General features: G+C 30.8%; 1 protein-coding gene across 2 annotated transcripts in view; it reads left to right on the top strand.

Annotated features, from left to right (window-relative positions):
* The first annotated feature begins 6,453 nt into the window (after positions 1-6,453).
* LOC126847167 (ras guanine nucleotide exchange factor B-like) overlaps positions 6,454-26,403 on the top strand; it is a 38,882-nt gene continuing 18,932 nt past the window's right edge. Inside the window, exons 1-2 of one of the 2 annotated variants that reach the window (XM_050587272.1) lie at positions 6,454-7,338; positions 21,888-21,944. In XM_050587272.1, the coding sequence (XP_050443229.1) occupies positions 6,735-7,338; positions 21,888-21,944 (661 nt within the window). In that variant the 5' untranslated portion in view covers positions 6,454-6,734. The remainder of the gene's footprint in view (positions 7,339-21,887; positions 21,945-26,403) is intronic. The other variant, XM_050587273.1, reaches the window with a different exon arrangement.

Genomic DNA, 26,403 nt, shown 5'->3' on the forward strand with positions numbered 1-26,403 from the left:
TCGCAGTCTTCTGTATTGTATATATAGGATTCGAAAAGTACTCCAAGATCGGTTATGAAACCATCTAAATGGCTTAATTTCAAAAACAAAAACACGTCATTTCGATTAAAACCGTTGTTTATAATCCTCGAAAGGATTAGTGTTTTATTAGCCGCGATAAAATTGGTTAAACACGCGCTATCAAGAGTGTTGTATAACGGTTAGTCATCGAATGTTGTGAAAACACTTAAGTGATTTATTTAGATACCGTTGGGTGAAGTCAACACATAAGATGCCTTAAAATTAGTTTGGAAAAAGGAACTGATTAAATACAGGTATCAGCAAAAATTGCAGTTTCTTACACTGAAACAATTAATGAACTAAAAATAATTTTTTAATTTTGCCACAATCATTAGGTTGAAAATGTTATGAAGAATATAAAAGTTTTTTCAAAACTTAAATCGAAGAATTTTTAGGATTAGTACGTTTGAAGTAGAAACATAAGTTTTTGTACAAAAATAAATCCTATATATTATAATTGTTACTTCTTTCCTATGGTAATATGTATGTTTAAAAATGTTAGCTTAATATTAAGTTTAAGCAAAAAAGTTCCTATACAATGCGCCTTTATAAATGTTAGTGTAGAAGCCCCTTAGTGTACTTTAATCATGAATTGAAAACATTTTAATGTTTTTTTTAAATTTTTTAAGACCATTTTTAGGGGTCAAAAATAATAAATTTAAAAAATGTTATACTCATAAAAAAATCAAGTCAAGTACTTATAGCCTATATCATCTTTGAACCAAGTGGTTTTTTGCTATTAATTTACAGTTACAAACATATGTGACTGAACGAAAATTTTCCAAATTTATGTAATTATCTTACTAATAAGTTAGTAAAATTTAGGCGATGGAGAAATTATTTTAACACATGTTGTATGGTTTTAAATTTCACACGGAAAGAGTATATGCTACAATATAACTAGTATGGTTAAACGATTAGTTTACAAGGTCAGTTTGCAAAGAACATTAAACAATCAAATACTTACACCAAAATAGATTTTTGAATTTTAAAGAAATTTATTTTTTATATAAAACCAGAAATGCAAAAAAATGTCTGGTTATTTGTCAACAGAATTGTTTCATCAAAGAAAGTGGCAAGCCTTTGATTTATATATTAGTTTTAATGTCTGAAGAATCAAAAACTCTTTTTTTTCACTCTAAAATTTTAGGCTTAAAACTTGGCACTATTACATAGTAATAAAATATATTATAATCAACTATTATGCAATTTTATTACTAAATTAAAATTATTGAGCCATTACCTAACGTACTCCTTTTTTAATTTTCCCTTCCTTTTCTAATATATACTAAAACGAATCCACAAATAGTACAAAATATTGTCACTACCGAATTAGTTGCACCTAATCTACAATATTGTCTTATCTTTAAATGACTAATTGTTGATAGTTATTATTATTTAAAAAAACATTCTTCTTTCGCCATCAAAATATTTATTCCTATCAACATTTCTGTAATGACAAGTAAAAGGAAGAAACCATAAATCCCCTACCCAAAGACACAACTCAAGATTTGTTGAACCGACCTATTGGTAGTAAACAAAACAAAAAATGTTTTTATCAAATATAATTTTACACTATATAAGCATTATATTATGATGACTAATAACTATATTTTGTAACAGAAACTGTATTAAAACTCAAAACAATAATAAAACACTCATGCTAAATATTTATATTATTATAGTTCAGAAATTGTTTTTTAATTTTTGTTGACTGCGAGTTTACTAGTAATATGTAATAATGAATTACACATTTGATGAAAAATTTCTATATATTGAGTGTTTAGAAAACAATAGAAATAATAACTTTGATAACTCTTCATTAGGTAAGCAGAAGTTATTTCATGTGGGTAAAATAGATAAAAAGGAATGGCACAGACTTGCAATATAGGGTCAAATATCATAAATTATTGTATTTTGTAATTTAGATAATATTATTATGTCTTGCCTGTCCTGAGTATAACAATGGAAATAATTATTATTACTACCTATTTTTTTTAGGCCTTATATTTTAATGACCTTGATGACAAACTACTTTTAAAAAGATATAGACTATCTAAACAATAGGTTAAAAGTTAAAACATAATATATATATAAATCATTTATATAAACCAAAACGTTAAAATAAAGTAAAATAAAATGCCAAATAATAACAAACTGACAAATTAAATAATACAATTACTTATCAGTTATCACATATCTTAATAACCAATGAGAACGTTGGAATCGAGGTAACCTCATTGGTAACCCAACTAACATTTTGTTAACTTAACAATAATAATGTTATGGTGAAACTTATTTCTTTTAACCAGATGTTTGTTAACTAACACTGTGTTAAGAGTGTATTTAACAATAGTTGGTGTAAACGGCTGATTATGTTTGTTTGTGTATTTGTAAAATATCCACAATTGCCTGATAAATATAATTGTCAATTCAATAATAATGTCATGTTGGAGTGAGTAATACTAGTTTTCCTTTTAAGAAGACAGTTGACCGATAGAATCTAGCAAGATCATTAGATTTGTTTTTTTCTATTGTACGCAACTGGGCACCTCTGAGTCCTTAGTTATACAACACTATAACGTGCACCCTCAAAGATATACTTAAGAAAAAAAGATACGTCACGTGACGTCTCGTTTGAAAGATTCGAAGAAAAAAGCAAAAGCTTTTGTGCTGAGCTCAAAAATGAATGAGACCATCATCATCATACACACACATGCCAGGAGGGGTGGCGCTTTAGGTAAGACGGCGCTGCCATATAAGTGTATTACACAAGGTTAGACTCGCCAGCTGGATATTATACCTGTATTTTCATATATATGTATAATGTGCACGTCTCTCTAAACGACATCAACAGGTAGTTAAACAGAATTTTGGCAACGCGAGAACCGTAGTGTTTTTTTGTGTATTATATTATCAGCCGGTTTCACCAACTATTGTTAAAACACTCTTAACACAATGTTAGTTACAATTCATTTAAATTTAACATCTGGTTAAAAGAAATAAGTTTCACCATAACATTATTACTTTTAAGTTAACAAAACGTTAATTGGGTTACCATAGTCTTTACCTTTCTAAAAATAGTTTGTCATCAATGTCATTAAAATATTTTTTCTATTTTGAAGGCCTAAAAAAAAAATAGGTACTGATAAGAATTATTTCCATTCTTATACTCAAGACAGGCAAGACGTGATAATGGTATCTAAATTACAAAATACAACAAGTTATGATATTTAAACCTATAATGCAAGTCTGTGCCATTCCTTTTTACCAATTTTACCTACATTAAATAACTTCTGCTTACCTAATAAAAGGGTTATCGAAGTTGTCTTCTCTATTCTTCAGTCAACAAAAATTAAAAAACAATTTCTAAAGTATAATAATTTAAATATTATATAAGTACTACAATACATTTTAACATACTGATAACTTTTTAACAAGCCGATTTCGGGTGATTTATTTAACAATCTGTTAAGGCTAACACATATCGATGAAACCCGATTTCACTAACTAATTGTTAAATATAAAGAACAATAAGTTAAATTCTTAACAAATGTTGGTGAAACCGGCTGTATTGTATAAAAACACAAATGTGAAACAAAAATATAATTTCTTATTAAACCCTATGAGATATTGAGTGGTTCACGATACAATTATCACCCTGTATAACTCTATACTTGGGCCGGTAAAGATATTATGACGTTGGTGGCCGTTAATCTGCTTTTATATCCAATCGTTCTAATTAATCCACCACCAACCCGTCTGAATGCGCCCACACATTGTGGGAGTATTAAAAAAAAAAACAACCCATATCAAAAGCCGATAATACTTAATGGTGCTTACTTTTGTTTGTTTAAAGTCATTTATATTGTTTCCACGCATAAAATACTTTTATTAAAAATAAAATAAAAGCGTCAGTCCTAGCTTTTTCTGGAAATAATAAACGTTATTAATATGCCATCCGTTTATCTCAATCGTTGTTACTTATTGAACGGAGTGACTAATAATTTATTACCACAATAATTTCATTAACATATATTGCACTTGCACGTTATACCTTATCTTCGAGGTCTTGGCCAATTGTTGCCTGAAAATAATGCAACTAATGAAAAAAAAAATGTTTATGGTCCTACACTAGCTATTAGCCAGAACTCATTGTGTAAACTGTACATAATCCCAGTTTTAGGTAAGGGCAAAGCGCCTCATTCGAAAAGGTTTTTGGGAAGTATAAATTTTCCATTCCGACACAGAACGCTCCCATGGATATTTTCATTAAAAGTACAATGCTTGCTTTCCTCTCACAGCGGGGATGCCATCAGGCGCATAGATCATTCGATCTTACCGCAAGATCGACCAACCGGAAGCAGTCAAGTGTTTACCAATATATTATTACCAAAGATAATGTATTTTACAACAGCAACAAACGCCAACGTTCCTAGTGTATAAATATGACAATAATAGCCTAAAAAATGTATTTTTTATTTAATATTATTAGATTTCACATTAATCTTACACCAGTTGTTACACTTCGGTTCAACTGTTAAAGTTGTATACACACATAGAGCTACACATTATAGTGATAATGTATTTAATAAGAAACTTTAATCTACATAACAATTTATAAATGTGTTCTTTTTGTCATTTAGAAAGAAAATATGATAGAATTTTAGGTAAAATAATACTATTATTAGACTTATTTTATTTTATTTAGTTGATTGTAACCACTATTGTAAGGTGTTTTGGCCGTATTACCACCTGTTATCACTGATAAGCCACAATAACACTGATAACACTCCCTTATCAATGATTACACCCCATTATCATTAATAATGGTGTCTTATCAGTTATAACCGGTGGTAGTGATGAAAACAGGTTCTGAACGGAACTCCTACAAAACATTCTATTATTTATAAGAGTTTTTTTTTTTAAGAAACGTGCATTCGATTGACAGGACGGTTAAATAATTGAACGGCTCTGAAATACATTTTTGATAACGATTAAACAAATACCGAGTTCGTTAATGATATTCCCTTTACCATACTACTGTCGGCTATGATTATTATCAAACAACCAATATTTATACCGCTAAAAGTCGTATGAAACGTTGTTGTAAAAGTTATTCTATAAATACACCTTTATAAAAATTCGAAAATAGGCTAGCCACGCGAACGTTAAATAATTATTTATAGACATTTAATCGATTCTACACTTCTTTGGTGGCATCAAAAACTATAATAGGGGATGCTCTCCTGGTGCATTACAGGTGGGCCTAAATTCATTGGTGTTAAGAAACATTTTTTTTTTTTTTATGGTTCTATGAAAATAATCAAATGTAGAAATAAAGTTGGACTACTATTAATACCTGCAAGTATGAAAGACACATTAAAATACCATATTTAGTTAAAGTGACAAATATATCCCATTATTATTCGTAGGTCCAGTTAGGTTAGGTTAGGTTTGCTTTGCATCGAAAACACTCTACTAAAACGACATTAACTGTGTTGGTCAAGCAATAATATTATAATTTATTTATATAATACTATTTTATACAAACAACAACCAAAGTTTCCATTTTTTTTTAACTGAAAAAAACCAGATCTCAATTCAAAAAGCAAAATATATTTAAAAATTATATTTCCAATAAATATTTGTATTTTTTCAGTACATGAACTGAAGTCGTTGGCTTTTATTTTATACCGGGTGATTCAAGATTCATCATGATTCATGAACGAGTATGAACACAATATTAAATGTGTATTATTATTCTTGCTGTCGTCCAAGGTTTTTATTGCGATAAAAAAAAATATAAATATAGTTATATATAATCACCACAATAAAAACTACATCGTCCGAGTAAAGATTATTTTGTCGTGATAAAAAGTTAGGTAAAAAATGTTGTCACCGTAAAGACAAAATAAAACCGACTCTTTATAGACAAACTCGTAATTATTGGATCCGTCCATTCGTTATGAATGTAATTAATTTTATGGTTTGTTAACCATCTTTAATCAACCCCCAGTGATTATGTCCAACATTGTCACGTTACTCCCACGAAGCTCGAAGTTCACCCTCACCCCTCCACCCGTCCCGCCAATATATTGTCCCGTGGTGCGTATCCACCGGAGCGGAAAAGAAAAAAATATATACATTTTATCTATGTAATATAAATAAATATACACATTATATATATATATATATATATATATATATATATATATATACATGTACATATTTCCCACACGGATGACCCATTTCCTCACCCATCGCGCGGTGCGCGCGCATATCAAAGCCGGGCAATTTTAAGGGATGTCGCATTCTAGTAGGGTGTGTGGGTGTGTGGCCCAGCGGCTCGCCGGCAACACACGCAGAGAAGTGCTTTCAGTCCGACACACTTACAACGCACCGGCAGACGCGTCATGCCAACGACCGCGAATACTCCGAAGGACAACTGTTGAAAGCGACACTTTTTTTTTTCCGTCCCCTCGCCGTCAATTTTTGTGTTTATCTAATTTACGTCGTCTCCTCTTTTCATTATTTTTTCCCCGCTTCGTCAGAGAGTGTGTCTACTATGACGTCTCTGCCGTCAAACGTAGAGACGAATTAGAAAAGCAAAAAAAAAAACTAAAAAAAAAAAAAACCACCAACATCATTGTAGTCCGTCCCGCCACCGCAACATGATCCGACTCTTGGTGGGACTCTCGGCGCTCAGCGTGGCACTGACGGCGGAGGCGGCGCGTCCCGGTGGCAGCCTCAAGAATGCCGTCCACAATCTGGAGAGCGATCAGTACAAAGACTCCAGGAAGTGCCCGATGCCTTTGCCGGCGCTCAAGCGGGCGATCAAGCGGCACGCCGTCAAGCGTCAACAGGCGACGTCCAACAGCGGCAACCACAACAGCTACGAGTACTACGACGACAGAGGCGGCGGCGGCGGCGGCGGGGATATCGGCGACGGTATCCTGGAAGACTACTACGATCCCGACCTGATCACCGATCCCAGAGACAGGATGGTGCCGGTAATTTTCAATCCACGTCCGCTGTACGCCGCACCGGCTCATTTGACGCCACAGCAGCAACAGCAACAGCAACAACAGCAACAACAACATCAGCAGCAGCAGCAACAATCACAGCAACCGTCTCAGACGGCGCAACAACAGTTCTACGACGAACAACAGCAACAACAGTTCTACGACAACGAGCGTCTACCGCTGCCAAAACAACCGTACATTTTGCCGGACGAGAACAACCAGATCGACAACCCGTTCGAAATACCCATTATCGGTGAGTACATAATGAGTAAAATTTCAAGTCTATGTACTTGACAGTTCAGATTTACATAGTAAAAAAAAAACACAACATTCTAATGTAATATTAAATATATTACTGTAAAAATTAACTATACTTTCAACGCATAAAATAAGTACAATTTAAAATAGTTAGTAAATAAGACATAATGATATAATAATTGAATAACATATTATTTGAACCAATCGTCCAACTTCTTCCTCCTTGTTGTTCTTGCAAACATGTCGACAACTTTATAATTAATATTTACAGGAATTTCATTGTGAATATTTAAAACTGCTAAACCATTGCAGCGCTCTTTACCCAAGGTTGACCTCATATAATATTGTTCAACCGCCTTAATGATGAACAACTTCTTTCAGCACTTGTTTTCAGTCAAGAAAAGGTAAAAAATAGTTATCCTACATAGAAAAAAATACATAGTTGGTCCAACTAAAATTATGGTTAATATAGGGACACAATACATTTATTGTTTGATAGGTAACTAAATAAATAGTTAGGCTAGCTTAATTATTAGTTAAAGCATAAACGTGGTATTCTTATTTCTTCACCAAATCTTATCAAAAGTATTTTTTAACTCAGATACGGAATTGTCTCTAATATTTCCAATAACACATTAGATAATTAAAGTAAAAGAGAGTTAAAAAAAAAATCAAGTTCATAATGGGGGAAGGCTTTGTAGGTTGCTATGTGTGAATGAATCAACAGTCAACAGCTATTTAAAAATATTTCCATTATATTGTTAATAAATAGCATAGGTTTCTAATTACAATTGTTTGCTGAAAAAAATAAAATTTGTTTTACTTTATTTTAGTTTTTTCTAAGCTTATTTTAATAACAATTGTAGTCTACTTGAGCCAATACGAATCCAAATAAAACATTGTCGAGCACCAAAATATGTTACTTGTCGATATTTTATTTTCAGTTGTTTCATTCAAGTCAAGTACATCCCATTTACCTAAACAATAAAACTAAACATAAAATCCAGTGCTCGGAAGCGTTTAAATCGATCAATCATTTGTCCAAGAAAGTATCCAAACGTGAGCTCATAAATCTGTCAAGAAAACCGTGTAAGATATTATAGTGCACAGTCTTATGTGATTGGGTACAAGTTAGTTTTTACCTCTGCCCATTTCTCATAATAAAAAAAAAAACAATATCAAGTCCGGCAGCGTTATGAGCTTGACTAAGATTTTATAATATTACCTTTTATCTCAAACTGCACAGCTATATTATATGTTATTCGTTTTGAACATCACATAAAGGCTGTAGGCTTTATTTCAAATTGTTTCTAAGGCAAACTAACCGTAAAACCATACTCAAGAACCAAGAAGCGTGTAAATATGCACTACCACTCCGTTTAAGTTTATGTAATAAATTCACAAAAGTATTGTTCTCTAAAAGTTAATTAATAATAATTAATATCTAAACAACAGTTTACACTTATCACTTATCAGTTATCACAATTCGTGATAACCAATGAGAACGTCGGAATCAAGGTAACCGCTTTATGGTAACTCAACTAAAATTTTGCCTTATATATTTTAACTAATATTATGTTAAGAGTGTATTTAATAATAGTTGTATGTGTGGTATATTTTTATTTTGTGTTGTGGCCCTTATTTTAATATTATAAAAGCTAATAAACCGGCTATGGAAACTTCTATTTTTATCAATCAAAAACGACACTATTGATCGATTTAAAGTCAAAAACCTCAATTACCGCAGACTGCATACTTAATATAAAAAATGATTCCATAATTTCACTATAATTATTGTCATACCAAGGTCATTAAACACAAGAAGTAAGAATAATATACTCACGCTATTTGTTAACATAATATAAATAACGTTTATTATATCCGTGAGTGGATTTAATCACATTTTTGAACTATCAACGACGCTAAAGTATTTTTCATATTTCAATATAATTTGTTGTGTTTGCTTAATTGAAGCATCGCGTTTCGATTATATAATCAACACGATTGAATGTACGGGTTTTTCAACGACCTCTCTATCAAACCTCAAGTGTTTATTTTTTTTTTTGGTAAAATAATATTGTCAAGTCCCCTAAAATTGACAAGATGATATAAAACTATATCCCTGTTATATTATTAAAATTAAAAAAAAAATATTTTTGTAAAGTCGTACTTCAACTGTCCGGACTTCATTAAGTACAGAAATCGTGTAATTTAAAACAGCATTAATTATCATTTATCATATTGTGTTTTATAAAAATAAATCACAAGATTATTTCAAGCTGTGTAAATAGGTTTTCGCGGTGCATGAATACATAATATTGTTGTACTATATTTGAATAATCGATAATGATTTAATATTGTGCAATTCTTTTATTATATATTTTAGATAGCTAGTATCTACCTGAACGTGTGTGACGCAGTTGTGTAAGACGTCAAACTTGACATAACTTATGGCACTGTGAGACATAACTCTGCTTATTTTAGGTTACAAAATGACAAACTTGCATAAACGAACAAAAAATAATAAAGTATACATCATTTCTATTAGTTAGACAAAAAGAAAATGATAATTGTCCGTTTGGGGAAAAAATTACTTACTTACCAACAATTAATGTTGTTAATTTGTACAAACAATTATTGTGTATTTTTTTTTTAACCTTGCTACTTACACGATTTAAAACAATTCATTTTAATTACCAGTATGCCACTGTTGTAAAAACACCAGTTATAAAAAAAATATATCACACAATGATTTGATTGGCACACAAATTGTCCACTTTTGTAAAGTATATTATCATACTATCCCTTGGGCCTTAATTATTACTAGTGAATAAGTGATCAAGACTAGTAACATATTTAACCAACGTTAACTACTAATATATTTCTAATTATGGACGCTAATCAAAGATCAAACGGTTCTATAGTTGTATAATGTAATAAAATACTAACAAACAAAACATCTCTTATATATAAACCTTGGTAATACAAACCGTGTTGTTTGTAACGCAAATGGGTATAAATTAATTTAAAAAAAAAATCTTGAAAATATTCAATAGTTATTTAATTTGTCAGGTCCTTGTGAAACACAATCAGCTGATTTTACCAACATTTGTTAAGGATTTAACTTATTGTTAATTATATTTAACATCTTCTCAGTGAAAATCGGGTTACATCGAGATTCGATAGCCTTAACACGTTGTTAAAACGATTGTTAAGTTAATCAGCTTGTTAAAACTTTAATTGGAATGTTAAAATGCCACAGATCGAATTATTCATTACTAATTGAGATTTAAGTATAAAATTATAATATTATCACTTGCCAGATATCACATTTTGCGATAACAAATGAGAACGTTGGAATCAAGGTAACCGCTTTGGTAACCCAACTAACATTTTGTTAACTTAACAAATAGAATTTAACAATAATAACGTTATGGTTAAACTTATTTCTTTTAACCAGATGTTAAATTTAAATGAATTGTTAACTAACATTGTGTTAAGAGTGTACTTAATAATAGTTGGTGAGAAACCGGCTGCCTGTATTATAGTATGGTTTTGTTTTGGAAACTGTTTCGCTAATATTCGCACGAATTTTCCGATTTTCCAATTAAAACGCCGTTAGCGTGTATTGATTATTATTATATAACATTATTATTATTAGTAAACGCCGTAAAACGTCTCCGGTTAATTAATATCGGCCAAGTTGTTAAGTTGATAATGCGAGTGCCGTCATCGAATAAGGAAACTATATAGCGGGTGTGGGTGAAGTAATTCAGGTGACGAAACTTGGGCATTAACTCGGATCCAAACTAATTGTGCCGACCTTTTCGCTTAATGAAATGCCAATCAAAATTGGTGAACCTCCTTTGTACGGGTTCAATCGAACTGAGGCAACCGCAAAGTTACACTGCCAAGCAATTACAAATTATGTACACCAAAAACTGTATATTATTGTGAACTCAAGTTGTGACCATTGTGAACATGTTTATTTAACATCCATCGCGGGAGTTCGATTAGATTATTGTTAATGTTGTCACAGTTTTGTACGGGAAAACCCGCCGGGGCACCCTGGGGACGACAACCGTTGTTCTGTGGTTTGCAAGTCGGATCAATAATGACCTTTATCAGCAATCGAGAATAAGCTTAGTGCCGCTAAGTGTAGACGGCTATTGTCAAATCAAATATTCGGCCGATTTAAATAAATAAATAATATTTTGGTATTTGTTCGATTTAAAGTTATATTTAACAAAGAAAAAGAAAAAGAAAACGTACAATTTCTCAACTCTCGCAGCCGATTTCCCGAACATTTGTTAAGGATTTAACTTATTGGTTAATTATTTTTAACAATCAGTTAGTGAAAATCGGGTTACATCGAGATTCGATAGCCTTAACACGTTGTTAAAACGATTGTTAAGTTAATCAGCTTGTTAAAACTTTAATTGGAATGTTAAAATGCCACAGATCGAATTATTCATTACTAATTGAGATTTAAGTATAAAATTATAATATCATCACTTGCCAGATATCACATTTTGCGATAACAAATGAGAACGTTGGAATCAAGGTAACCGCTTTGGTAACCCAACTAACATTTTGGTAACTTAACAAATAGAATTTAATAATAATAATGTTATAATGAAACTTACTTAATTTAACCAGATGTTAAATTTAAATGAATTGTCAACTAACATTATGTTAAGAATGTATTTAATAATAATTGGCGAAACCAGCTATCGATGAATGATTTTTTCTGACCTTTATCGAAATCAGTCAAGTGGATGGTAAAATAAAGTAATCATTGTAAGCTCAATACATTCTCGAAGCTCAAAAGACATAATTTCCACTATAATTATACTCGTTTACAATGATGAACAATATTAATGTAAGCCTTAAATACAAAATCAAAACAATTTTGGACTTATTTTTGATATTATAGCTGTTAGTCTAAATAAATTATGTGGCGAAAAAGAAATCTAATGAAAATTATTTTTATAAGACTTTATGCGAATAAAATATATTTTATGTATTTTTTTTTTACTATGTAATGGTCATTATAGTTTCTTGTAAATTATGATATCGTTTTTAAAAATTAAAATATCACATTTACAAGTTATTACAACGCTTTGTCAGCAGTAAATGAAAAAATATGAGGTTTTTTACAATACATTACACTGTTGCTTGAACTTTTTCTTCGAGCTAACATGTACAAAATATGCCTAAAGAATATCGTTACAAAAACGATGACTTGAGAGGTGGGCTCTTTATTAGTTTAATGCATTAGCCCGTCCGCCAAAGTCCTATAAGGACTCGTTATCAAAAACCTTTAAAGACTTTCCTAAAAGCTTTTAAAAATACTTATCTAAATGTGTAACACGAATCGTGGTATAATATAGTACTGCACCATACTTATCGGTGATTAAAGTTTATACACACTAATTACTATGCCGTTCTATTAAAAAAAACCATCGTTTTTTAATTTAATTATGAATATTAATAATATACATCTTTCACATCGAGATAGATGCAAACCCTAACGAAAGTCTGCTCTAGTAACTTTTACATTTTGTTGTAAGTACATTATTTATTGTATTTTGTTTTAAATATATTCTATACCGAAACGTGTTGTTTGTTCGATTAGAAAAGAATAATCGAATTGTGCAAAAGTATTTTTCGCATACTAAAAACATACGGTATTGTTTATTTCGGTAGGTTAGGTTAGGTTAGACTAGGTCCGCTGTTTGCAATACCAACTGGTCATACTGAATTTATTTTTATTTAATATTATGCTCGGTAATAAATCATATCAAAATATTATTTACTGTTGGGGGAAATGAAATTCTGACGAACAAAATTTTAATTAAAATCCGTATTACTTTTGAACCGATAACAAGCAAGAAGTTTCCAAACTATAGTAATTAAGATGTAGAGAGACTACCAATTAATGATGCCTATTAATATAGTATCCTCCGCAATAATAATCCATGTCGATTTCTTTGTCCGCCTCTGCCTCTTTCAAAACAATAACACTAATTATACTTTACATCAGTTATGACGATGATGATGATAAAATACTTACTTGATTACAGTACAATTTCAAAGTTATTATGCGAGTTGTGTGTTCGGTTTAATTATGTACTAAAACAATATCTAATAATAATAATGTAAATATATAATTGCAAACGATTATTATTCAAATTTTCCAAATACGATGGAATGTTTGATTAAAGCAATGTTATATATTTATTCATAATATATACATGGCGTTCAAAAAGGTGAACGCTCAACTGACGTCACAGGCAAAGTAAACGTTGCTAAAAAATTATAATACAGACCAGACACGCATAATAATTGCAGTAATTGTTAATTCGCGTTTTGTTAATGTTTATTTTTTTCCTGCTTGTTGTTCATTATATTTTACACGGGAAAAATTCATGCTGATGAAATTCGTTAAACATTTACTCGAATAATTAATGCGCCATAAAAATTACTATATCGTTATTAGGAAATTGTGTTTAGCCAGAAGCAAAACATTTTCAGCTAATAATTAATAACAAGAAATATAAGCACTAGTCTCAATCAATAAGACTCTATTGAAGTATGAATAAGTGTCATTAATTAAAGTTGGTTTATCCTCAGTAAGATGACAACGAGAAAAAGTATTGAATTTCAAGTATAATAATTATTACTAACGAATCCCAACTAAATTAATTTAGGTATTTTTAATGAAAATTGTTGACTTGGGTTGTAATATTTTAAAATTAAAATAAGGGTTTCGTGATAGTGAATCGTTATTATCGTGATTGGTCTAAAACGTCATTATTGTAATTTTAATTTTTTTTTTTTTTTAAGAACACCGTTAGGGTCGTTTCAGTCAAGTTTTCAATGCAAAGCAAAAAAATACAATACACACGATTTTGGCTGGTTAGGTCAGTGTAAGAAACCATTTTAGAGAGCAGATTTGCTATCTTGAAGACCTGGTTATCTACTTGATAATGTTTACTCAACCGAGCAGTTGTACCAACTCATTATAGATTCAAATCTAGCTTGATGTGTCCATTCGCCATTTTACTTGACAGCCGGTTTCATCATATATTATTAAATACACTCTTAACATAATGTTAGTTGACAATTCATTTAAATTTAACATCTGCTTAAATGAAATAAGTTTCACCATAACATTAGTATTGTTAAATTCTATTTATTAAGTTAACAAAACGTTAGTTGGGTTACCTTGAAGCCCAATTATTGTTATTATTTAGCATTTTATTTTACTTTCTTTCGGTTACGTTTCGGTTTATATAAATGATTTACATATAATGTTTTAACACATTGTTTAGATAGTCTATACCTTTCTAAAAATAGTTTGTCATTAAGGTCATTAAAATAATTTTTTCTATTTTGAAAGCCTAAAATAAAAAGACAAGACATAATAATATTATCTAAATTACAAAATACAATAATTTATGATATTTGACCATATATTGCAAGTCTGTGCCATTCTTTTTTACCTATTTTACCTACATAAAATAACTTCTGCTTACCTAATAAAGGGTTATCAAAGTTGTAATTTATACTGTTTTCTAATAATAATAAGTTAAACTCTTAATAAATGTTGGTGAAACCAGCTGTATTATTATTAAATTATGATTGTTAAGTTAACGAAATGTTAGTTGGGTTACCAAAGCGGTTACCTCGATTCCAACATTCTCATTGGTTATCACGAACTGTGATAACTGATATTTGATAAGTGATAACATTATAATTTTATCATCAAAACTCAATTAATAAGGTATAATTCGATCTATAACACATAAACATGCCGATTAACTTTTTGACAAGCTGATTTCGGCTGATCAACTGTGTTAAAGCTAACAAATGTCGCCGAAATCCGATATTTACCAACTAATTGTTAAATATAATTAACAATAAGTTTAATGCTTAACAAATGTTGGTGAAATCGGCTGTATGAATAACAAATAAAATCTCCACGGTGTATACAAAGTACAAACGGTGTCTGCGAGTGTTCTTAGTATGTCAGATGAAAACACTTAGCACATTGTCTTGTAAACTATACGGGCGTTTTTGTACAAACGAACGAATCGCGTTACATTTAAATTGGAGCGCAAACACAAAAACGTTTGTATTAAAAGCAGAGACTCCCCGCGGTGGCGTATTCCTTTTAATAAATCTTGCTCGTTTACAACAGCCAACGCACAGAGGTTGATGAGCCATTTTGTGGAAACCGAAATGCGCAAAACAATTTATATCGAATTTACCTGCAGGCGAAGGCGTTAATGAAAATAATTAATGTACGACGAAACGGGTCGCGGTATCAACACCTCGGCGGAAGCCTATTTGACACCCGAGACAGTGCAATAAGTCTAAGAAACTGTGTACAATTTAATCGAGCAAAATCACACCCACAACAAAAGGTTCAACTCGATTCGATTTGTCTTTTGCTTTCGTGTGGAAACGTTATAAAGAATTACCTACGGACACCCTGAAACCCACACAACAAGTCTATTTACTATTTGCAAACACTCGATGCCTCAATATTCGGTAATTTGTTTTATTTAAAACAAAAAAAAAACTATCAAACGATCGTTCGTCCATTTTACCTTTGCCCTATATCAGGAAGACTTTAAACGAATTAATCTTAAGTTCTCAGACACTCGAAATAAGAGACTAGCAGCCGATTTCACAAACATTTATTAAGGATATAACTTATTGTTAATTATATTTAATAATTAGTTAGTAAAAATTGTGTTTCGTCGAGATTTGTTAGCCTTAACTACGATTGTTAAGTTAATCAGCCGAAATCAGCTTGTTGAAAAGTTAACTGGCATGTTAAAATGCCATAAATCGAATTACATATTATTAATTGAGTTTTGATTATACAATTATAATATTATCACTTATCACTTACCAGTTATCACGTTCCGTGATAACCAATGAGAACGTTGGAATCAAGGTGACCGAATTGGTAACCCAATTAACATTTTGGTAACTTAACAAATATAATTTTACAATAACAATGTTATGACGAAACTTACTTAATTTACCCAGATGTTAAATTTAAATCAATTGTTAGCTAACATTATGTTAAGAGTGTGTTTGATAATAGTTGGTAAAACCAGCTGTATAACATTTTAATAAAAATTTAGTACTTGACAACGTTGTACTTTAAAATTAAAGTTCCTTCGATGAAGTCTTTTATTATATGAAGGGCACAGGGGAAAAACGGTAGTCGTCCCATTATGAACATTTTAGAGTATAGCAAAAACAAAGTTCATGAATTCCTCTCTCTCTTACATAAAAAAAAAAAAAATCACATTAAATGCTACTCTAATAATAAATGCATTTATTTAAACAATCTATTGACATAAATAAAAAAAATTAATGGCATAAATTTAAAAAAAAATTTTCATAATGTGACTATTACCGTTTTCCCCTGTTCCCTTCATATGTTTACTAGTGTACTCTTGTGACATTTTTTGTTGTTTTATGCAAACGTTTCCCCTCTGGCCAAAAATAATATAAAATGTAAACCAAAAATTTTTTAAAAAAATAAAAACGTATCTGATGCTTTTGCATTGAATATAATTTGACAACCCAAGTCAGAATTGATGTTTATGTAATATATTCGTGTTTACCTAATAAAACTTGTGATTTATAAACATGAAATTCTTCAAGCTGGGAATAAACAAAAAAAAGTGTTTCGTCACGATACTTACAGCGTGTCAAAATACCATATAGAGTAGTAAATTTTACCTCTTGTGAAATGGTCACACTGAAGAAGGACAAGTATGGTGAGAGACAGTCAAGATGAAAATATATTATGCTTAAATGTTTTTAACTTTTTATCAAAATTAAAAATCATAAAAATCTCATTTAAAATCTAACAGAAGTTATTATCTTTGGTGGTAATAAAAAAAAATGTACAGTTACAGCCGTTATAATTTAACCACTTCAACTTAATATAAATACATAAATTGTGAAACGTGTTAAATTGAATTAATATAGAATAGTGTGAACTAAAATTGTAAAATAGCATTTTAAATTTAAATCACATAAACAGTCAATATTTCAAAAATAGTCAAAACGGGATAAAGTGGTACAATTTTTGTTGTTATTATTTTCTAATTTTCTTAATGGTTTGTTATGCAAATACACAGCTCACGAATACAATATAATGAAAACTCGGGAACAAAGAGTTGGCCGTATATTCTTGAAGAAATATTGTTCTTAGTTGATAAATTGCTATACTTATATTCTTGGCGTGGTGAGGTGAAAACTTGTGCTGTATTGTTTTTCTCTGAGCGCACTACCCAACGACGCTTCTCTTTCCGTTTAGTATTCAAATATTATTCAGACAAAAAATATAATTGTACATCGGCTAGGCGGTTAACATGGTTTAAGAATCGTACCTAATTGTAAAATCATGCAGAAAAAACTAATACATATCCTAATAATTAAAAGGGGTGAGTGGATAAAGGTGTCAAGTGATATTCTTTGTAAAATAGTTTTTAGTTTGAACGAATGGAATTGTTAGGATACATTATACAACTTAGCAAAATATTATAACAAATCTTGTTTAGATTATTTTCTTTTCCATGAGTGAGATAGTGTATTATAGTTTCTTTTCCAAGTTCAAATATAGTGTACCGCGATAAGCCCTTAAGATTTTATTATATACGATTGAATGTGCGTTGAACTTAAAAATGAAAAAATTCCCAAGTATTTGACTGTCGTTTATTGACTAAAATGTTGCCTCTGAAAAGTTGTAGAATTATCAGTAACACCTTTATCCATTCACTCCTTTAATTATTACAAATTAAGTCTCGTTCAGTTGGTATACCTGAACCGAATTCTCGTAGTCGATTTCATTGTAGAAATACAACCGCTTTAATGAGTTTTTCAATATGGGCCCCTCACCCCCCCCCCCCCATGCGACTCGTCACTAGGACCTTGTAACGGTTTTGATCACACTTGTTGCTCAAAGCCATCGGAACGCGTGCGCCGCCCTCGGATGCCGTCGTCGTCGGCGGCGGCTGCGGCGGCCAGCGACAACAACACGTTGGATTTGGACTTTTGCCCGAACATTAATTCAATTATTTCCCTAGCCGTTTCGATAAATTTCACTAGGACTCACACACACGCGTGTGTCGCAAGTCGGACCGTAGGAACGATGGCGCGTGTGGACTTTAATGAACCCGACGAGCAGTTCCGGGAAAAAGTGTTGAACATGGAAATATCCAACTTGCACGTTGTACGTGTAAATTATAAATATATATATTACCACCGGTCTTCTAGCTGTTGCGGTGGTTGTTCGCTCTTAGGGCGCACGTGTGTTCCCTCGGCCCACACAGTGTCTTCCGGTGTGCACGCTCGCCATACCTGGCCCCACCCTGTTCACAAACAATAACCACACACTCTGTTGTTTTTCTATGTACATAGTGCATGGTGGTTTTGTATAGTGTTGACTGTGCACCGACGGCGGCGGCGGCAGATCGATAGCGATCGCGGGCCGAGGGGGCAACACAGGAATAGCAGCAGAAGCAGGTGGAGCAAGCCTAAGGGAGAACCCCGCTCGTCCGGGAACGAATACGAGGGGGCGCTAAGGGTGCTGCTTGTTCGGTGTGATGGCAGCGGTGGCACGCATAGCCGCTAGGGTTTGCGCCACATGACGATTCGGCTACCTCCGCCAAAACCGACAGTGAGTCTATAGCTATACGCCACGGCGTTGATAACAGGTTACCACTATGGTAATGACGGTCCCGCTCTTCCCCGCCTTTCGTGGTTTTTTTTTTTACCAGGTTATAACCAAGTTATATCAGTTGAAGAATAACACTATAGGATGGCTTGGGAACCTATGACCGCTTACCCATTGCTATCTGTATAAGATGGCGAAAACGGTTAACGCGAAATTCACTCCTCTTGGGCCGTATCGGGTCTTTAAGAAAATTTCACCGGAAAACTTAATGGACCGGCCAAATTCGACACGGACATTATCGTCTAGAGTTCAGTAAACTATCCCCTCAGGTGTACGTCTTACAAGGTATATATGTCGTGTACACTCTTTCTCACGAGAGAACGAAGTTGCGCGCAAACTAAAACCCATTAACTCTGTGTTGCTCAATCGTTGTTTTATATTCAGGTTATTACCAGTTAACTGGCTATCGAATAAATGGTATCAACAGTTGGAGTTAATATTATTATCATACAGAGTCTTATCAATGATAAAACATTGATAACAACATTCACTTTTAACAAGTATATTTTTATTAACATGTAAAATTTAAAAAATGCTTTATGCAACAGAATTAATTTTAACTCCAGTTTAACTAGTTTATCTCTGTTAAGAGATATTGCTATTTATTCGATTATTGCTGTTTATGTTCGATTATCAAGTATAACAAAATTTAACACGGACGCCTACTAATCCTCAAAAGGTAATCCTAACAAGATGAAGCTTTTATACTAGCGCTCAACAAAAGTCACACTTTTTGCGGCTTAATCCTTTTATTGCCTATATTATATTCATTATAAACTCATCCTACCCGGTAACTCTTATGAAAAACGAAACAGAAAATGACACAGGAGTTAGGACTAACGCAAAAATAATTCAATTACAGAGTCTGTCTGATCTGCCATTATTATTGCCGCAAAATAAACATTTTAGAACCCTTTGTTCAAACACTACAGTGTTTATTTGGTTTGTCGTTTAATTTAACAATCCAGAGATAATTACATTAATGAGGCTTAAACACTTTTCGCGGCCGCTATATTCACACGAGAGGGATGTCTGAAATAAAATAATCTTAACATAAAAGTATTTAATGACTACTTGTTTATAAATCACCAAAATAAATTAATGAAATACATCAAATATGTAAAAGGGCATTGCAATCAACGAATATTATACTCTGTACATTGTTTTCTTCTGTTAATCAAAAAATAACAATAATAATAACGCTACAATGAAATTGGATTTTTAATTTATTCTTTCCCGTCTAATCAAAACTGTAATATCCTACAAAAAAAAAAAGGAGATTTGTTTACCAAACCTTTTTAAATGAATACATCCCATTAATATATCCTATTCGGATATATATACATTTTTTCCAACAAAAAATATATATTTTATCACATTACATTATTCCAGTATTGATTTTGAAATATTTTTTTTAAACTAATCAGTGTATACTAAAAAAATTGTATCCGTATCAACAATGTTGAGAATCCTGTAAGATAAAAATGGATCAAAGATAACTTATTTAATGATATGACAGTTAAGCTTGTATTTGAACAAATATATTTTAATAAGTTATATAATAAATATAATTACGATTTTCCTTTAAAACAACGAGTAAAATAATTTACTTTTGTATTATATTTTTTTTAATTTCACTCTCTTTCATTAGACACAATGCTGAAACATTACTTATTTATATTTTTTTACTGGCGTGGACAACCCGGAAGATTTTCCAACCCAATGTAAGAATATTATAATTATTTTTTTTAAAAAAACATTAATTAAAGTGAAACGATACTTCGTGTTTCTGTTCTTTTACGTCAAACTCAACCATTATCGATCCAAACCTCACACAACCTTTTATGGTCGAATCAAACTTGCTGGGAAAGTCAAACAGAGAATAAAAACTTTGTTCGTTTCACTCGAACTAACGCCAAGAATAATAAGAAATCCTAAGTTGGTTTACAAATGTATAATTCCAGAAGAGTTTTTCTTCCAGCAAGTTTAACCAAAAACTAATGAAAAAAAAATGTGCACTACACAATAATCAATGAGCTGTAGCATATTAGAGCCCTGGGCTAACAGACCACAGTGTCTATTTAACGGACACTGTAGAGTTTCGCTGGCTAATCTAAGTGTTAATTGGGTACACACCTGACTATTTTAGACATATTAAATTAGACTTAATGTGACTATACATACAGCCGGTTTCACCAACATTTGTTAAGAATTTAACTTATTGTTAATTATATTTAACTACTAGTTAGTGGAAATTGGGTTTCATCGAGATTTGTTAGATTTAACACATTCTTAAAACGATTGTTAAATTATTCACCCGAAATCGGCTTGTTAAAATGTATTGTAGTACTTATATAATAGAAAACATTATTTTAATAACCTTAATGACAAACTATTTTTAGAAAGGTATAGACTATCTAAACAGTGTGTTAAAACATTATATATAAATTATTCATATTACCCGAAACGTTAAAAGAAAGTAAAATAAAATGCCAAATAATAATAAACTGACAAAGTAAATAGTACAATCACTTACCAGTTATCACATATCTTAATAACCAATGAGAACGTTGGAATCGAGGTAACCGCTTTGGTAACCCAACTAACATTTTCTTAACTTAAAAATAGAATTTAACAAAACTAATGTTATGGTGAAACTTATTTCATTTAATGAGATGTTAAATTTAAATGAAGTGTTAACTAACATTGTGTTAAGAGTGTATTTAACAATAGTTGGTGAAATCGGCTGATAGTATATATAATGTTTCTAGGTAATTATCAAAATGGCGCCATCAAACTGAACCAAGCCGTTATTGCTGCACTAGCAGGTAATAAATGCGGTTTAAATGCGTAGGCCAACTAGTGGTGTTATAAGCAATACAGATTTGTACATAACTACTGTATATTATAATATAAGCTCTGAAGTGCTGTAGCTTAAATGCGACAAGTTGACTTTTCAGTATTTGTAGAAACCAATAGATGTATAGAACAATTAATTTATAGTTTAGACAAACACAGCATGGTTTTTTTTTTTTGTCATCATGTACAGACAATTTTGAACATTGTTACAGACATCTTAAATTATTTTTATAGTTTATTATAAATTACATAACAATTCAATTAGAGTATTTCATTTGTATTGTTACATAATAAGGGGCGATTGAAATTGAATCATTATTCAAATCTCTTGAGGAACAATACAAAAAAAAAGTTCCGATGATAAATTATCTACCATTTCTATTATCACGTTAAACAATAAAATATATTTTTTAATTTTCTCGTTAGACAGGTTTCACATTTTTTTTCCTGGTACCCGACCTTTTTATAGTATATGATTTTGACCAAGATTAAAATATTATTTTCACACGAGACAGGTTTCTATAACATACATGGTTCAAATAACAAGTGTTTTTGTGCCTATCCCCTTTTCAATACTTGTACAGTTTGTCTAGAAAATTTATCTTTTTTTTTAAATAAAATACATAGATGTATTAGTTATTGCACATTACTTAATAATAACACACATATTTAATTTAAAAAAATAACACATTATTAACTAAAATGGTATTTGGATTAAACGCGACCCTCTGATAGTGACTACTCTTTGTTTTTTTTTTTAGCTTTACGGGCCATGAAGGCCCAACGCTGCCATCATGAGATTGTTTTTTTTTTACTAATAAATTATATCATAGAACCATATGAGGAGGGGGAAAAACAACTTGATCTATTCCTGTTTCACTCTATTAACTTGTGTATTACTGGAAACTGAAAACGTAGGTCATAGCTTTAAGTACATTTTATAGTTTTATAACATGTTAATGGCATTGTCAAGAATACATCTTTGTAATGTCAATTTTACACAGAAGGCACTGTAGCCTAATGGCAAGGACTAGATATAAATAAATTGGATTTATTTTATATAAAATTCAAAAACCAATATATAATACCACATAAAGTTGCACAGCTAAAATTGCACATTATATGCGTTAATAAATTTACTTTATAGATAACCAACACTCATAAAATAAATGTAATAATATGAAGTCATTTTTGACAAACTTATTTTATATTATTTTTTCCCACCAAATATGGATAAATAATATTAAAGTTTATAAGTTAATCGAGCAAAACCAAAATTTATCTCCATTTTCACCACTGTACCGTTTTTTTAATATACTATTCTAAAAGTAACTATTAAACAATAACAATGAACTTAACAAAGCCTGCTGCGCTCATCTCATATATATGTTATTATTGATCTTCTTCTTGGTCTGATGTAATTTTCAAGCAAAAACGGATAGACTTTTGAACCATCACATGGAGAAACTATCCTATTGTGACGTTTATCTAGTGGAGTGAACCAAAAACTAAATAAAACAATAACAATAAAACGACACTGAAAAAAATGGCCGAAACCAAATACAAATAAAAAACGTATATAAATAAATTATTATTCACTTAAAAAGCAAACATATGTAATGTTCTTGTTGTATGGCGTGTGCCGAACAACAAAAAAAAACAGTGCAATTGCGTTGTTAACAAAACATTGGTTATTATATGTTATACACAAGCGACAACATGTTCAGCCGGTTTCGCCAACATTTGTTAAGAATTTAACTTATTGTTAATTATATTTAACTACTAGTTAGTGGAAATTAGGTTCCATCGATATTTATTAGCCTTAACACATTCTTAAAACAATTGTTAAATTAATCAACCGAAATCGGCTTGTTGAAAAGTTATTGCATGTTAAAATGTATTGTAGTACTTATATATATATCTAATATTAATAATATTATAAATCAGAAATTGTTTTATAATTTTTGTTGACTGTGTGTACTAGTAATATATAATAATGAATTACACATTTGATGAGATGATATTTCTTTATATTGAGTGTTTGGAAAACAATCGAAATTACAACTTTGATAACCCTTTTATTAGGTAAGCAGAAGTTATTTTATGTAGGTAAAATAGGTAAAAAGGAATGGCACAGACTTGCAATATAGGGTCAAATATCATAATTTATTGTATTTTGTAATTTAGATAATATTATTATGTCTTGCCTGTCTTGAGTATAACAATGGAAATAATTTTTATCACTACCTACCTTTTTTTAGGCTTTCAAAATAGAAAACATTATTTTAATGACTTTAATGACAAACTATTTTTAGGAAGGTATAGACTATCTAAACAGTGTTAAAATATTATATATAAATTATTCATATAACCCAAAACGTTAAAAGAAAGTAAAATAAAATGCCAAATAATAACAAATTGACAAATTAAATAATACAATCACTTATCAGTTATCACGTATCTTAATAACCAATGAGAACGTTGGAATCCAGGTAACCTCATTGGTAACCCAACTAACATTTTGTTAACTTAACAAATAGAATTTAACAATAATAATGTTTTGGTGAAAGTTATTTTATTTAACCAGGTGTTAAATTTAAATGAATTGTTAACTAACAATGTGTTAAAAGTGTATTTAACAATAGTTGGTAATACCGGCTGAAGATGTTATATTTTTATTTTACTTACATGCTTGCTTACTTATCTACATGCTGCAGCAACAATCAGTTTTGTTCGTTTACCACGCCAACACAAAAACAGTAGAATCCACATAATTCAGACAAAATCTCAAACATTATCCAGGCAAATCATAAATAAGCACGTTGCGCCCCGCCGTTGGACCCACTGCACAGGTTTAGGTAGGTACGGCTATGACTCGGGATGTATATATCTGATGCGATAGAAAACCTTATAATATTATTCCCGAGGGAACGATATTCACCCACGAGCTTAACCGGGAGAGAGACACATTCTAAGCTACGTGATCGAGTTATCCCCACAGCTGCCATAAATGATATTTTTTCCACTGACACCCTAATGTGTGACCGTTGTTTTTCATATACTTTTGTCTAGGTTAAAAGCCGCCGAAGATTATATTATATCTCAGAGAGCACTTCGCGACATTTTGAGACAAACGCAATAACTTTTACCCAAATAGAAACGGTCCAGGTTTTTTTTTTATAAATGACCGTTAAACCTACGCTCTTGTCCATGATTACTTTTTCTAATAATAAAACCAGTATTTAATGTCAACACGAATATTATTTCATCAAACCTCTTTAATCTGTGTTTCTGGTCGGCCATTAAAGTCTTTAACCCTTGTATGGCCACACGTGTATGCATACCCGTCCGCATAATATCTTTATCGTGTCAATAAGATTTTTGCAATTTTTTAGTAGTAAAAATTATATTAAAAACATAATTATAGTCTGTAAATATTACTATTTTGTGTGAGGAAAAAAATAAAAAACTATATAATCAGCCGATTTTAGCGACTATTGTTGAATACACTCTTAACACATTGTTAGTTAACAATTCATTTAAATTTAAAATCTGGTTAAATGAAATAAGTTTCACCATAACATTGGTATTGTTATATTCTATTTGTTAAGTTAACAAAACGTTAGTTGGGTTACCAAAGCGGTTATACCTCGATTCCAACGTTCTCATTAGTTATTAAGATATTTAATAACTGATAAGTGATTATATTATTTAATTTGTCAGTTTGTTATTATTTGGCATTTTATTTTACTTTCTTTTAACCTTTCGGTTTATATAAATAATTTATATATAATGTTTTAACACATTGTTTAGTGGTCATTAAAATAATTTTTTCTATTTTGAAGACCTAAAAAAAAAGTCGGTAGTGATAAGAATTATTTTCATTGTTATACTCAAGACAGGCAAGACATAATAATATTATCTAAATTACAAAATACAATAAATTATGATATTTGACCCTATATTGCAAGTCTGTGCCATTCCTTTTTACCTATTTTACCTACATAAAATAACTTCTGCTTACCTAATAAAAGGGTTATCAAAGTTGTAATTTCTATTGTTTTCTAAACACTCAATATAAATCAATTTCTCATTAAATGTGTAACTCATTTTTATATATTACTAGTACACACAGTCAACAAAAATTATAAAACAATTTCTGAACTCTAATAATATAAATATTATATATAAGTACTACAATATATTTTAACATGCCGATTAACTTTTTAACAGGCCGATTTCGGTTGATTAATTTAACAATTATTTTAACTATGTGTTAAGACTAACAAATCTCGAAGTAACCCAACTTTCATTAACTAGTTGTTAAATAGATTTAACAATAAGTTAAATTCTTAACAAATGTTGGTGAAACCGACTGAATATGTGTGAGCTGATTTTAAAATATGCAAAAATTCCAGCCTTTTTTTT

This window comes from Adelges cooleyi, unplaced genomic scaffold, assembly GCF_023614345.1.
Source record: "Adelges cooleyi isolate 19-005CV unplaced genomic scaffold, UGA_ACOO_1.1 ACOO_flye_CR_arks_rails_tigmint_CR_PRNA_9, whole genome shotgun sequence".
Lineage (NCBI taxonomy): Eukaryota > Metazoa > Arthropoda > Insecta > Hemiptera > Adelgidae > Adelges > Adelges cooleyi.